This window comes from Opisthorchis viverrini (assembly GCF_000715545.1).
Source record: "Opisthorchis viverrini unplaced genomic scaffold opera_v5_699, whole genome shotgun sequence".
In the NCBI taxonomy this organism is placed as follows: domain Eukaryota; kingdom Metazoa; phylum Platyhelminthes; class Trematoda; order Opisthorchiida; family Opisthorchiidae; genus Opisthorchis; species Opisthorchis viverrini.
Window position 1 is genome coordinate 7,544 of NW_008752370.1, and position 14,216 is coordinate 21,759.

General features: G+C 41.4%; 1 protein-coding gene across 1 annotated transcript in view; it reads left to right on the top strand.

Annotated features, from left to right (window-relative positions):
• Nucleotides 1-313: 313 nt before the first annotated feature.
• The window catches only part of T265_15659 (hypothetical protein), a gene marked incomplete at both ends in the record, with an annotated part of 15,438 nt that continues 1,535 nt past the window's right edge, over nucleotides 314-14,216 (top strand). Inside the window, 9 exons of the mRNA XM_009178885.1 lie at nucleotides 314-481; nucleotides 1,103-1,312; nucleotides 3,277-3,356; nucleotides 5,116-5,191; nucleotides 8,749-8,881; nucleotides 9,723-9,844; nucleotides 10,952-11,041; nucleotides 12,144-12,221; nucleotides 13,377-13,659. Of these exons, the coding sequence (XP_009177149.1) occupies nucleotides 314-481; nucleotides 1,103-1,312; nucleotides 3,277-3,356; nucleotides 5,116-5,191; nucleotides 8,749-8,881; nucleotides 9,723-9,844; nucleotides 10,952-11,041; nucleotides 12,144-12,221; nucleotides 13,377-13,659 (1,240 nt within the window). The remainder of the gene's footprint in view (nucleotides 482-1,102; nucleotides 1,313-3,276; nucleotides 3,357-5,115; nucleotides 5,192-8,748; nucleotides 8,882-9,722; nucleotides 9,845-10,951; nucleotides 11,042-12,143; nucleotides 12,222-13,376; nucleotides 13,660-14,216) is intronic.

A 14,216-nucleotide genomic window follows, 5' to 3' on the forward strand; every position in this document is an offset into this window, starting at 1 on the left:
ATTGCCACTGATTTCTGTCTGATGCGCACAGGTTTTCAACGAAATGATCCACATTTTCGTTGAAACCAGCACAAATCACCAATGGGCCCACATTTTTGGAATAAGTTTGCACAAATGATCAGTCATTGAACAGCCTGATCAAAATGCCCCATCACACCCTGATCAGCATAAACTTTGTACCGCAGACCTATTAGATTTCTGATGGATAACTTTTTCACACTATCGCCTTACCTGTGTAAGGCAAAGTTCGATTCACAGGAGAAGCACAGTATAAAATTCTAAGCACATGAAACTTCAAAATGGCCAGAATACGATGCGTCGTCGCTCGCTCCTTATTGCGTTCTTGCTATGCATCGACCAGGTTGCATGTTTGGAAGCCGTCGGTGTCCTCAATCAGTCATCCATATTTAACAATAATCCGTCAAAGAACTGGGTCGTCCTTGCCGCTGGTACAAATACCTGGGATGAATATCGACATCAAGTAGGTTTTCGTCTGGTTTTTCATTGGTTGGAGGCACAACGGTTTATGCAACTTACGCAACGAAGGGTTCTCAAAGTCGAAATTTGTACTAATGGTACCCCAATCGGATGTGTCCTACCTAGGTTCCTCCATGCCTGTGAAATTTCAGTCAAAAAGGTGATGCATAGAAGCCACAACGAATGGACACACTAATGTACACACTAATGGACTAGTGGCTTGTGTTCGTTTTCGTCAGTATTTCATTGTCGTGCAACGATATTTTGCTTTTGGTGGGGTTGATTCTCCGGTCCTATTAGCTTAGCAACGACATTGGCTGTAACGGCGAAAGCACCGGAGTTTCTAGACAATGTGAGGGGATAAATCTGTACTGCTGAGTGAGATCAAGTAGCGTGTATTTGGAATAAACATAAGGAAATCCATCTTGGTCAAATTCATTCGTCCGCTCGTGTATCATTTGCATGGGGTTTTATGAGAATCGTGTTGAAAACGTTACACATAATGAATCCGTCTGATACTCCACCAAGTATGGATTATCCTACACACTCTACTTGCCTTCTTTATCCGCCATGCGTCACTCCGCCTGTTATCCTTAATTCGCGTGTCATTTGTGATTTCATTCAGGCGGACATTTTCCACGCGTATCAACTCGTGCGTAAAAACAAAGTTCCGGCGGAGAATATAATTACCTTCGCCTACGACGATATTGCATATCATCCCAGGTATATATCGCGTGCAATTTTCGCCATATGGTATCAACTATATTGTAGATACGCGCTTCGTTGTTTGGCTTTAACACTTCTCATTTTTGTACCGTATTTCTCATGGATATACGTGCGTCACGTGAGATGTATAATAACTTTTCTTTTCTTCATGAGTTTTCATGAAGTCGAGTTGCAGATATTTATGGCGTTTCATGTGTCACTTCAGGTGTCACATCAACTCTTCTTTCATGTGACGCCCTTTCATGACTGTATACGCCATAGAACCCTGATTCAGGCAGCATATTCTGATGACGATAATGATGATTATTATTATTATGATGATGATGCTGATGATGGTGATGATGATGATGATGATGATGATGATGATGATGCTAATGGTGATGATGATATGTTCTCGTTTTATTTTTCAGTATTCTGAAATTAATTACTTTGATATCTAAATGTCGCTTTCCTGGATCAGCCGCCTGATGATTTGGAGTAAATATTAACCAGAAAATCTAGGAGTCTTAAAATTTGTAATACAGCCGATTGCTAGTTGCAGAAACCTACTGAAGACATAGAATTTCCGTTCTTGGTTTGAGGTTGTAATAATCGTAGGTCGTTAATTACCGCATCAAATTACATTCAAGTGCACTAGATGAGAATATTCTTATAAAATGTACGGCTTGTGGTGTTTGGCTGCAAATTTACCTTTTCGCAACTTCATTTCTGATGTGCTTTGTTGTTGGAGGATACCTAAATTATTAGTGCGTAGAAGATCATTAGTTAACATTTTCATAAAGGATATTACTCGAGCGTTTCAACGCCTTTGACGGCCCATGACCGGTTTCGCCTTTCTTGTGGCTCACCAAGTGGGCCCAGTCCACGACTGTCCGTATACCTTGTTTTCCTCATTTTCCTAATGTTCCCTATTTTGCTCCACAGAAAACCTTATGTGCTACTTGAAACGAGATTGGCCTGTTTTCGAGAAATACGCTCATTTGCAGATCAATTTTTTTGTAGAATATCATAAACAAGAGATGTCGTTGAGTCTAACGTGAAAGGCAATTTGATTTGCAAATGAATGTTTTCCACGATTATTAGTTAAAATTTAATCGAATGTGTGACACAAGGTGCACAAAACAAGGTCCAAAAAATGCACGCGTACCCAATTGCAACCGAACATGTGAGCCATTCATTTCTTCCTATCTCACATACATATTAATTTCTCCCGAAAAACCCACGGCCAAGTTTCACTCCTTTATTCCAGAAATCCGTTTAAAGGCAAAGTGTTCCACGACTACGAGCACGAAGATGTCTACAACGGTGTGGTAATTGACTACCGTGGAAAAGTAAGTCCGTGTTCCGGTGCGCTGCAATCAAGTGAATTCCAGCATAAGTTCAGCTTGTAACACAAGGTGCAAGTGAAATGACACTGGTGATCAAACCACAATGGAAACCGTAGGCCAGATTGATCAGTTCTACCATAGTACATAATGCTGAATTTACTTGAACAAACACTAGTCATAAGACCATAGAGAATTCTCAGGTAGCCCTTGACGAGTTCATACTTCTTCTTTCGGCCTATCAATTAGGCTGGCGCTCTTGTCAAAAGAAACACGAAAAGTGATATCAAGATTGATACACCAACCAAACCAGGCAGCGTGACGAGGACAGCACATTCAGCTAAAGAATATCATAACGTAGACGTTCAACTGTGATTCACTTGATTGCTGATGAGTGACACTCACTTCAAGATAGCGACTATTTCTCACATGTGTTTCATTCCTTTGCTACTGAGATAGACGTGGGCTACTTGATCGTCCTTCCAGGTAATCCATGTTCAACTCAACTGCCAACACTAGGAGTGAGGAGCAAATCCAAATGCCGTGCTTGGCAAACCGACCAACAATCGAGTTATTCAGTTTTCATCACACAGCGATCATCGCAAATAAAATGTGAGTGAAGATGGAGGGCAGATCGTAGATTTTAATTATTTCTTGGGCTGAAAGTGGATGCTAACTGAGAAGAGAGTGAGTGTGTGGAACACCATTTTCACAGGAATAACCGTTCATGCGTGTTCATCTGTTTTAGGATGTCACACGGGAGAACTTCGTGAAAGTATTAAAAGGCGATCAGAAACTTGCAGCCAATAAGAAGAAGGTGCTGAAAAGGTGAGTTGGCTCGGAAGTGGATACTGTTGATGCACTTGCTAACCACAGCTGGAATTCTAGTCATCCAGTTCGAAATTTTGGGGTTTACGAAATGCGTGTTCAGTATTCTCGTAAGTGACTTGGTACATAATCTCTTTAAGTAGAGCTGCCAGAAGTCGGTCAATAGGATTTGCTTCATTGCAGGGGAAACCCAGTTCATCAAGTTCAGGCTATGGGTTATTATTATATCGTATGCATCAATCGCCACTGGTAACAATTTTCGGAAATGTTCATATATGCTCAGTTGGTCTTTTACAACCTGGGTTCGGTCGATCTTGATTCGCTCGGATTAAGGAGTTGTTTTAACTCACGGTATTGAATAAGGCAAATGAACACTGCTTATTGGATGATCCAAATCCAGGTCCCCTTGCATTCACCGATGATACTCCCAGTCTTTGGAACAAGTGTCGCGCCTTAAGTTCTATATGGTTGAGTAGCGTCGAAGTTGTTTTAGATTCGAAATTCCTTCCACGGTTTCTCGACCCGCATACGACTCGATGGGAAGTGTCGGCATACAGAGACAAGCCAGGGAACGAGGAAAACATTTATTCACTTGCAAACCTTAAATAGTTCTTCCGGAAAAGTATTCAATTTTTGGATTTGGAACTGCGACGCAATCCGCAATCAACCACTCTTTCTGCTTAAGCTTTGTTCAATAACAAATATAATAAGTAAATAAACATAAAGGTGGTTAAAAGCATTTCACAACCTAATCTGACCATATTCAGTGTCTCGATCGCGTCTGTAATTTGTTGGGATGGAGAAGAAAAAGAGAACGTCTGTAGAATAGGTGACCGAAGGTGATAAACTCATCCGCATAATAAACCAAGTTTATTAAGTGGAAGAGCATTCACAAAAACAAACTCCGGAATCCGGGCTACAAAAAATTGCCATTGGAAAGAAGCTATCAAAACAAATTACTAAAACCTGAAGTCGGATTAAGAGCCAATCGAATGTGGGGAGGCAGGGAACGATACAACTGAAATCGATAACCACTCAATCAGAACATGATGAAATGGTCCTCAGACAGAAACTACTCAAAGCAGCAATCGAATTCAGGGGATGCAGGCCACAACCCATCACAGCTCGAAATGGACCATCTGAACACCGAGAAGTGTATGCTGCCTTCAACCAGTCACAGCCGCATAATTTCAGACAGAAACTGTCTGGAGGAATGGCATTCCCCACTATTCATCCATGATGTCACTTCGGTTGGTTATGAAACATTTGCAAGGGATGTAGGACCTGCCGACCCAAACATTCACTCATGATGTCACTTTGTTTGTTTATGAAACATTTGCCAGCTGATCACTACGATCAGAGAACAGATGAACATCACCTTAATCAACGATCAACAAACGGAACATTTCTACATCAGTTTTAGATTAAATCACGTGGCTTATGAGATATCCGTTATCAAAATGTAGGATCGCCTCACCTTGGTCATAATGTTTTCCCTCAGTAGTGTATTCATTAGGTAGATATTTTATTAAGCAGATGTGATCATGCTAACTAGACCGCGAGTTCGAAAGAGCTGAGCGTGACTGTTCCAAAGACAAGATGATAAAACTAGCTAAAGTGGAAAATTGTTTCCAACTACCTTCGTGCATTGAAAACCATAGGAGCTATTATATACCGCGATACAAGTAATACCCAACGGATTATGTGCTTCCCTAAGCCCCTCTTCAAGACCACCTTAAAAATTTCTGCCCACTTACAGCGGTCCTGATGACAATGTGTTCATCTTCTACTCTGGCCATGGTTTGAAATCCCTTATCACCTTCATAAAACAAGATGTAAGTTTATTTAATTTTGGTATCCGCGTTTATAGCACACAGTTTTCCAATCGGAAGCTTATATGCAAAACAAACTCCGGAATCCGGGCTACAAAAAATTGCCATTGGAAAGAAGCTATCAAAACAAATTACTAAAACCTGAAGTCGGATTAAGAGCCAATCGAATGTGGGGAGGCAGGGAACGATACAACTGAAATCGATAACCACTCAATCAGAACATGATGAAATGGTCCTCAGACAGAAACTACTCAAAGCAGCAATCGAATTCAGGGGATGCAGGCCACAACCCATCACAGCTCGAAATGGACCATCTGAACACCGAGAAGGGCATGCTGCCTTCAACCAGTCACAGCCGCATAATTTCAGACAGAAACTGTCTGGAGGAATGGCATTCCCCACTATTCATCCATGATGTCACTTCGGTTGGTTATGAAACATTTGCAAGGGATGTAGGACCTGCCGACCCAAACATTCACTCATGATGTCACTTTGTTTGTTTATGAAACATTTGCCAGCTGATCACTACGATCAGAGAACAGATGAACATCACCTTAATCAACGATCAACAAACGGAACATTTCTACATCAGTTTTAGATTAAATCACGTGGCTTATGAGATATCCGTTATCAAAATGTAGGATCGCCTCACCTTGGTCATAATGTTTTCCCTCAGTAGTGTATTCATTAGGTAGATATTTTATTAAGCAGATGTGATCATGCTAACTAGACCGCGAGTTCGAAAGAGCTGAGCGTGACTGTTCCAAAGACAAGATGATAAAACTAGCTAAAGTGGAAAATTGTTTCCAACTACCTTCGTGCATTGAAAACCATAGGAGCTATTATATACCGCGATACAAGTAATACCCAACGGATTATGTGCTTCCCTAAGCCCCTCTTCAAGACCACCTTAAAAATTTCTGCCCACTTACAGCGGTCCTGATGACAATGTGTTCATCTTCTACTCTGGCCATGGTTTGAAATCCCTTATCACCTTCATAAAACAAGATGTAAGTTTATTTAATTTTGGTATCCGCGTTTATAGCACACAGTTTTCCAATCGGAAGCTTATATGCGAATTGACTGAAAAAGGCTTAAGTGGACGTATTTTGGCGCATTGACATCGGTAGTCTTTTGTAAAAGAGGGTTTATAGTCAAGCTGGCCTACACATCAACCGAAAAATGGAACACAAACTAAGATGTTCGTACGTCAATCTCAAGAGTGATATCCCCAGGATATCTCTCGTCAAGGTGCTTTAAATGATAACGTCACATAGATTTCCTTTTACTAAGCTTAAGGTCACTCAACTCACATGATTTCGCGGTTAATCCAGACGCTATAAGCAATGAACCTGGTCAAATACGGACGGTCATGAGGCGTAGCTGATCCGAGGAACGCCTCAGGTGTATCTTTCTTGACGGCATGCTCTTGATTCTCCAGAGGCAGCGCAATCTTTGGTAGTATGGAAAGGTGTTCGTCTTCCTATATGAGAATGCAGTCTGTGNAAAACAAACTCCGGAATCCGGGCTACAAAAAATTGCCATTGGAAAGAAGCTATCAAAACAAATTACTAAAACCTGAAGTCGGATTAAGAGCCAATCGAATGTGGGGAGGCAGGGAACGATACAACTGAAATCGATAACCACTCAATCAGAACATGATGAAATGGTCCTCAGACAGAAACTACTCAAAGCAGCAATCGAATTCAGGGGATGCAGGCCACAACCCATCACAGCTCGAAATGGACCATCTGAACACCGAGAAGGGCATGCTGCCTTCAACCAGTCACAGCCGCATAATTTCAGACAGAAACTGTCTGGAGGAATGGCATTCCCCACTATTCATCCATGATGTCACTTCGGTTGGTTATGAAACATTTGCAAGGGATGTAGGACCTGCCGACCCAAACATTCACTCATGATGTCACTTTGTTTGTTTATGAAACATTTGCCAGCTGATCACTACGATCAGAGAACAGATGAACATCACCTTAATCAACGATCAACAAACGGAACATTTCTACATCAGTTTTAGATTAAATCACGTGGCTTATGAGATATCCGTTATCAAAATGTAGGATCGCCTCACCTTGGTCATAATGTTTTCCCTCAGTAGTGTATTCATTAGGTAGATATTTTATTAAGCAGATGTGATCATGCTAACTAGACCGCGAGTTCGAAAGAGCTGAGCGTGACTGTTACAAAGACAAGATGATAAAACTAGCTAAAGTGGAAAATTGTTTCCAACTACCTTCGTGCATTGAAAACCATAGGAGCTATTATATACCGCGATACAAGTAATACCCAACGGATTATGTGCTTCCCTAAGCCCCTCTTCAAGACCACCTTAAAAATTTCTGCCCACTTACAGCGGTCCTGATGACAATGTGTTCATCTTCTACTCTGGCCATGGTTTGAAATCCCTTATCACCTTCATAAAACAAGATGTAAGTTTATTTAATTTTGGTATCCGCGTTTATAGCACACAGTTTTCCAATCGGAAGCTTATATGCGAATTGACTGAAAAAGGCTTAAGTGGACGTATTTTGGCGCATTGACATCGGTAGTCTTTTGTAAAAGAGGGTTTATAGTCAAGCTGGCCTACACATCAACCGAAAAATGGAACACAAACTAAGATGTTCGTACGTCAATCTCAAGAGTGATATCCCCAGGATATCTCTCGTCAAGGTGCTTTAAATGATAACGTCACATAGATTTCCTTTTACTAAGCTTAAGGTCACTCAACTCACATGATTTCGCGGTTAATCCAGACGCTATAAGCAATGAACCTGGTCAAATACGGACGGTCATGAGGCGTAGCTGATCCGAGGAACGCCTCAGGTGTATCTTTCTTGACGGCATGCTCTTGATTCTCCAGAGGCAGCGCAATCTTTGGTAGTATGGAAAGGTGTTCGTCTTCCTATATGAGAATGCAGTCTGTGATGAAAAGCCCAGAAACAATGTACACCTGTTCGATTCTTATTGGGGATTAACTGTGGTGGGCTATGTGGTTGCAAAATTTAACCGTTTGGCCACGGGAGGCAAACAGACAGGCTGATTCATCCGCAGTTAGTCAGCATATGAGGTCACTAATCCATCGATCACGAAATCCACATCACTGGTGACTGACTCGTCGAATGACAACTTCTCAAATGAAAAGCGCATTCGTCGTGTGAATTATTGTTTCTTCTGAACTAATTACAGTCTGTTGGTAGTAAGCGGACATTTGGAAGTGTTCAAATCAATGGGATCGCCCTAAATTTCGTGAAACGTTATTATGGCTAAAAAATCTCCATAGATAGGGAAGTGGGACATATGGTTGAAAACGGCCGTGAAATTGGCAGTCTGAGTGACTTAAAAATCACTCTTTCAAACTAGTAATTTATTGTTCCCAGTTTTGACTGCAAACCTGTTCTCTCTAAAATTGGCCCTTGCGTGTTGTTTTCAAGGAACGTAAACATTACTGTCAACGTTATATCTAACCAGCATTACAGGGGACTTGGCCTTGATCCCTGAGCTATCTCGAGCTCATGAAAATTTTCCCTATTGTCTTGCGACAGCTGTATGCCATGGAGTTGAACGATACCCTCGCCTACATGCATTCGAACAGAATGTACAACAAGTTGGTGTTATACGTGGAGGCTTGCGACTCTGGCTCCATGTTTCGCGATATTCTTCCTTCAAATATGGGAAGTAAGTAGCGTTAACCTCTGGCTGGTTCTTGCAAAGATCCTGTGAAATCGCATTCACATTTTTGCTCACATTTAGTTTAAACGCCGCGCTGACCCGTAAAACAGAACGAAGTTCCAAGCCTGGTTCAATCTTGTTCTCTTCGAGATCCTTGTATGGAAGTAACCCCTGACTCTACGCAAGAAGCGTTCAGCCGGGGATTGCACAAAATCCAGTCTTCATCGTTTAATGTCAGTTCTGCTGCTGAACTGGTTTCAGATGGGTGGAGGAAACCATTGTATAACCGGTGCAACTCCTGTGATATTTTGGTGTCCCTTTGCAGCAGCCACCAGTGCCAAGTGGATAACTTATTTGTAAACTATAAATGGATCGTGGATCTTTTATGATAAGCGCACTTCAACCCATCATAAAACAAGTCTAATGGTTGTGGCGCGACTAGCATTGACCGTTCTGGTCAGTAGTCATTTTTGAGGGAGATTTACCATAAAAAACAGATTATACATTCACATACTGATTTGATTTCGACGGGTTGACCTAAAAGTATCCAGTGATTTGCCTCGATCAGTGATTGGCAAGTTATGCCCAGTATGAGTTCAAGTATTGATTAAGTTTTAAGGAAAGTCAATGACTGCGCCTACCTGATTCGCCGCAAGAAGAATGAAGACCATAATGTTCTGTCGAGGAAATGTCAGCGACCCTCAGAGTAGTGTGGTTGTTCTAGGCTTCTTGCAGCCTCATTGTTTCTGTGAGTCACAAGATCGGTTCGTCGCTATTTTACCTCACCATTTCACACATATTTGATATTGACCTATACTATCTATTGTGTGAACCCCTATACTTGCAGTCTACGTGACAACATCAGCCAACGAAGATGAAAAATCCTGGGGTGTTTTTTGTGACGACAAGGACATCGAAATTTGTCTAGCAAACGAATACTCGTATGCCTGGATTACAGATTCGGAATACGTAAGTATTAGAAAACTTGCAGATAAGCCTGTCGGTCGTGATGGGTAGTCGGGTGTTATTCAGCACTCTGCGGTAGTCCATTTGATTTCCCAAGGCATTTTTTTTATGCATCAAGGGGATTTATGGCAATTCAGCGATCAAGAGAGCCGGTGGACCCAGACGAATCAAGCAATTGGTTGGATGTCTCAAATTTCGCACCATCCTCCCAATCAGGTTCGCCTACGATCGTTCGGATGGATATGGAAGGGTCTATCAAATGTCTGGGTGCTATCGGTGTAATTCGCCATCTGCGATGGTGAACGCCTGATTCCCACCGTTACTGGTTAAAGAGCTGCAAATCTTATTCTTGAATCAATGTTATTGTAGTTCTTCTTATAATTATCGATTCAGATCGCCTAAGAATTGTCTTGAGTTGTAGGGGCATCAGCATGATTGTGGTAGGCCAGCACCGAGACTTTTCCCAATCCATTTTGATTCTTCGCTTTTGAATAGGGTTCAAATGCGTTTCGAATGTGCGCAAGGAAGCGTCAGTGTTAATTTTGTATGTTGACAATGATGACGTAGATGATGATGACGATAACGTTGCTGACGATGATAACGATGATGATGATAACACTGCTGGATCTCCTGAATGCCTTTGTCTCAATGCATCTGTTGAAATGAATCAATATGACAATGGCTTTCATGCTAGCAATGACAATCCAGATTGTCTGACTGGGTCTCGGATGTATGCAGTAGGCTAGCCTAGGTTTTCATTCCTGTTCCATTTTCCTTCCTTTTCCAGTACAAATATATTAGAATGAATCTCTGGCAGTGGAGCATCAGTATTTTCCTGTGTTGTTGCTGTCTATGATGATGCTGTTGATGATAATGTTGATCATTACCATAGAGCATCAAATCAAAAAGGTTTGTTGTATGTGCATGGTGTCCTGCAACTGCGGATTTCCCATTAATTTACCAGTCGTGTGTGTCGTTCCGTACCTCACTTCTCTTAACTCTAGTGAGGGTTTAACGGTTTTGCTCAAATAGGATGCTTCTTAAAATTGCGTAAGCTGATCTGTTTGCTTCAAATGCTCCCTTTTGTCATTATCTCTCACCCGCGTGCAGAAGGACATAAAAAAGCGTACACTTGAGCAACAATACGAGGAGGTAAAAAAGAGGACAAAGGATAGTCACGTGATGAAATACGGTGAAATGGTGAGTCACAAAACGCCCCGGAGAGAATCAGTTGGGTCACTTGTGTAAAGTCAAACTGTTATGAAAATGAGTGTATTTACCGAGGTGACAGTTGTACTGCGTTACCAGTTAAAGATGACGGTCAATGTTGAAAATACTTGATCAGGAACTCTAGGTTCCTAATCACAGTTCAGCAAGGTGGCTACAACATCCATCTAGATACCCAAGCCAAGCCAGTGTCATTTTTCGGATAACAAATCAATGACGTTGCATGGTACAAGAGGAAGTCAAATCTATATGAATCATCCACTAGTAACTCAGAGGAAGAGTAGATTTACACGATGACTGAAACTTTCATCTGAAAAGCTAACACTCGAGGAGCCACGTGATGTGGATTTCCGTGATTGAACGATGAGTGACGCTGTGTGCTGTGTAAGTGAAAGCCAATCACATTGCTGATCAGTCCCTTGTGGCTTAGCGGATGGTGTCCGGTTAGGAGTTCCCCACTGGAGTGAGATGTGCACTCCTGCTGGCTCCCAATAAAGAGGAAACACCTATTCACTGTTTCTCGGTTTTTCTGCATAGATGGGCCTCATAGTATGCCAAAACATGCATTCAAATGAAAAAGTAATGTTAGGCGGCACAAAGCAGAAGTGTACAATAACAGGGGTAAAACGATCGATATACGCACGTCGCGGAATCATCGTGGTGCGATTCAAGTTTAAACTGTACTAAGTGAGGACGTCGTTAGTGAATTGGCTAGCTGCGTTATGTGATTCAGTCTTGTTGTCAACCAAGCGCACATTCGAAATATACGTCGAAACATCGCACACTGCGCTCCGGTCCGATGCGCACAAATTTATTCAATGTAATTTTGAATTTTGTCATCGACCTGAACGAGCAAACATAGGTGATAATGCTAGCGATTTGGTGGACGTCAATGATGTTCGTGAAACGGTTTCAGAACTGATGTCCATTGATCAACCGGATCTTTCAACACTAACACGTGACCACTAAAGTAAGAATCTACGGTCGTTTTGTTAGCCGCTTCTTTATGATATGGAACAAGACGCCGTCTTGGTTAATAATGACCTGATAGGTGTCTCTTTATTGTTTGTTTCAGGCGATGGGAAGTCTCCCTCTTGGAAAATTTCAGGGTCATTTTGATCTACTGATGCACGGGAATGACGGCGCGATACCAGTATGTGTTCAGTGCATATATTCGATACTTTGAATTGTCTATTGACACAATTATTTCTTACGTCACTAGATGACAACTTTACATTCCAATGACAGTCTAATAAGATGTCACTTCGGTGGCAGAAACGCCGACCATACCAGTTAACATCGACGAACACTGCTAATTACGTTCTGACTCAATAAACTCGATTAAAATATATTAGGCTGCAAAACAAAAGTTATTGCGACCAACAACATGGTTAGGTAGATAGATAGATAGATAGATAGATTAGATAGATAGATAGATAGATAGATTAGATAGATAGATAGATAGATAGATTAGATAGATAGATAGATAGATAGATTAGATAGATAGATAGATAGATAGATTAGATAGATAGATAGATAGATAGATTAGATAGATAGATAGATAGATAGATTAGATAGATAGATAGATAGATAGATTAGATAGATAGATAGATAGATAGATTAGATAGATAGATAGATAGATAGATTAGATTGATAGATAGATAGATAGATAGATAGATGAATAGATAGATGAATAGATAGATAGATAGATTGATAGGCAGATTGACAGACAGATGTATAGATAGGCACGTATTTAGATGTACAGCGGCCAATCTACTTAAACACAGCGGAGCGAGGGAATCGTGAATCAAACACATTGAGCGTCCGATGATTTTCTGTAGCATGGTGAGTGGTAATCGAGCTGAGGTCGTAAACCTATCTATGCAACTGAAAAGCGTTTCACAGGATGCAATTATTTGTGTAGTTCATGTGACAGCCACCGAAGAAACGTGATGTTTGCCGCTGACCCTGAAAATTGCCCCGAAATTATCACCTGCTAAACACAAGATGCTACCTAATTCTGATAACGGGATCTTTGTTTCTTCAACCATTTTGGTTTGATGTTCACGGCATAAAACTATACATGGGAGTTATGGCTCCGTTTCAGATAATCAGCGAATTCCTTGAAAAATTTAGTGGTGTTCAACGTACTCCTAACAGATATAGATCATAATGAAGTTTGCCAGTAATGTACGTTACCCTGGCAACCTAGTGATTGATATTGAGTAGTCTAGGAAGTCAGTTCTGCTAGTCAGCATTGACAGAGCTCCAGTTAAAAAGACGTGCTAAATTGTTTTCTTGGTTCCAGCCGAATGCTGTAGATAGAAAACCCTCATTCCAGGCGCATTTCTTTTCAAAGTCTCGACGTTTGATGGAGGCCGCAACCGAGAAAGTCCGTGAAACCGCTTGGCGAAAGCTGCACCATGCACTGCAGGTTTGTATTTCCTTTTTTGAATTCACGATAAAATATCATTTTAGTATAGGGTTTATTTTTGTGGTGGGGAACTTTCATCAAGGATGTATGGGAGCCGGTAAACGTCATCAGTTCAATATTTCAGCGGCCGTTTCTGGAAGCTACGCAAAAATCCAACGTGATTCATTTAGATGTGCGAGAAATCTTTTATAGTCTAAATAAAACCTCCCACAACTATTCTTCTGGCTTCTTTCAGCTTGGCCACATCGTCAAGGAAACGTTTCGTGACATCGTCATGGATGTGACAACCCACCATAAGCCAACGGTAATGGGTTTATCCAAGAGGGATGAGCTTATGTGTTTCGAGGCGGTATTCGATCGCTTCCGGAGGCACTGCTTCGCAATTCAGCAGGCAAGTTGACCTGGTGAGGCAGGGAAACAAGGGTGTGCAAAAATGTGCATGCATTACTAACCAATGCATTCACCCACGGCGTCAAGTAAGGCGAGCCTCAGTCCCAAAACCACTTCCAGAATAACGTCCAGCAAACGACATTTACGGTAGGATCTTTCGGTTCAATCCGGTACTCACATCACTAACATCCTCGTCGTTTTCTTCAAATTGAGACCTGCATCGGAACGTCCTTATCATTAGTTCAACACTTTATGGAATATGTGAAAGTTCGTTATCTAAAAGATGATTCATGGAAAGTAGGAAGCGATTTAGGCAACTCGTAA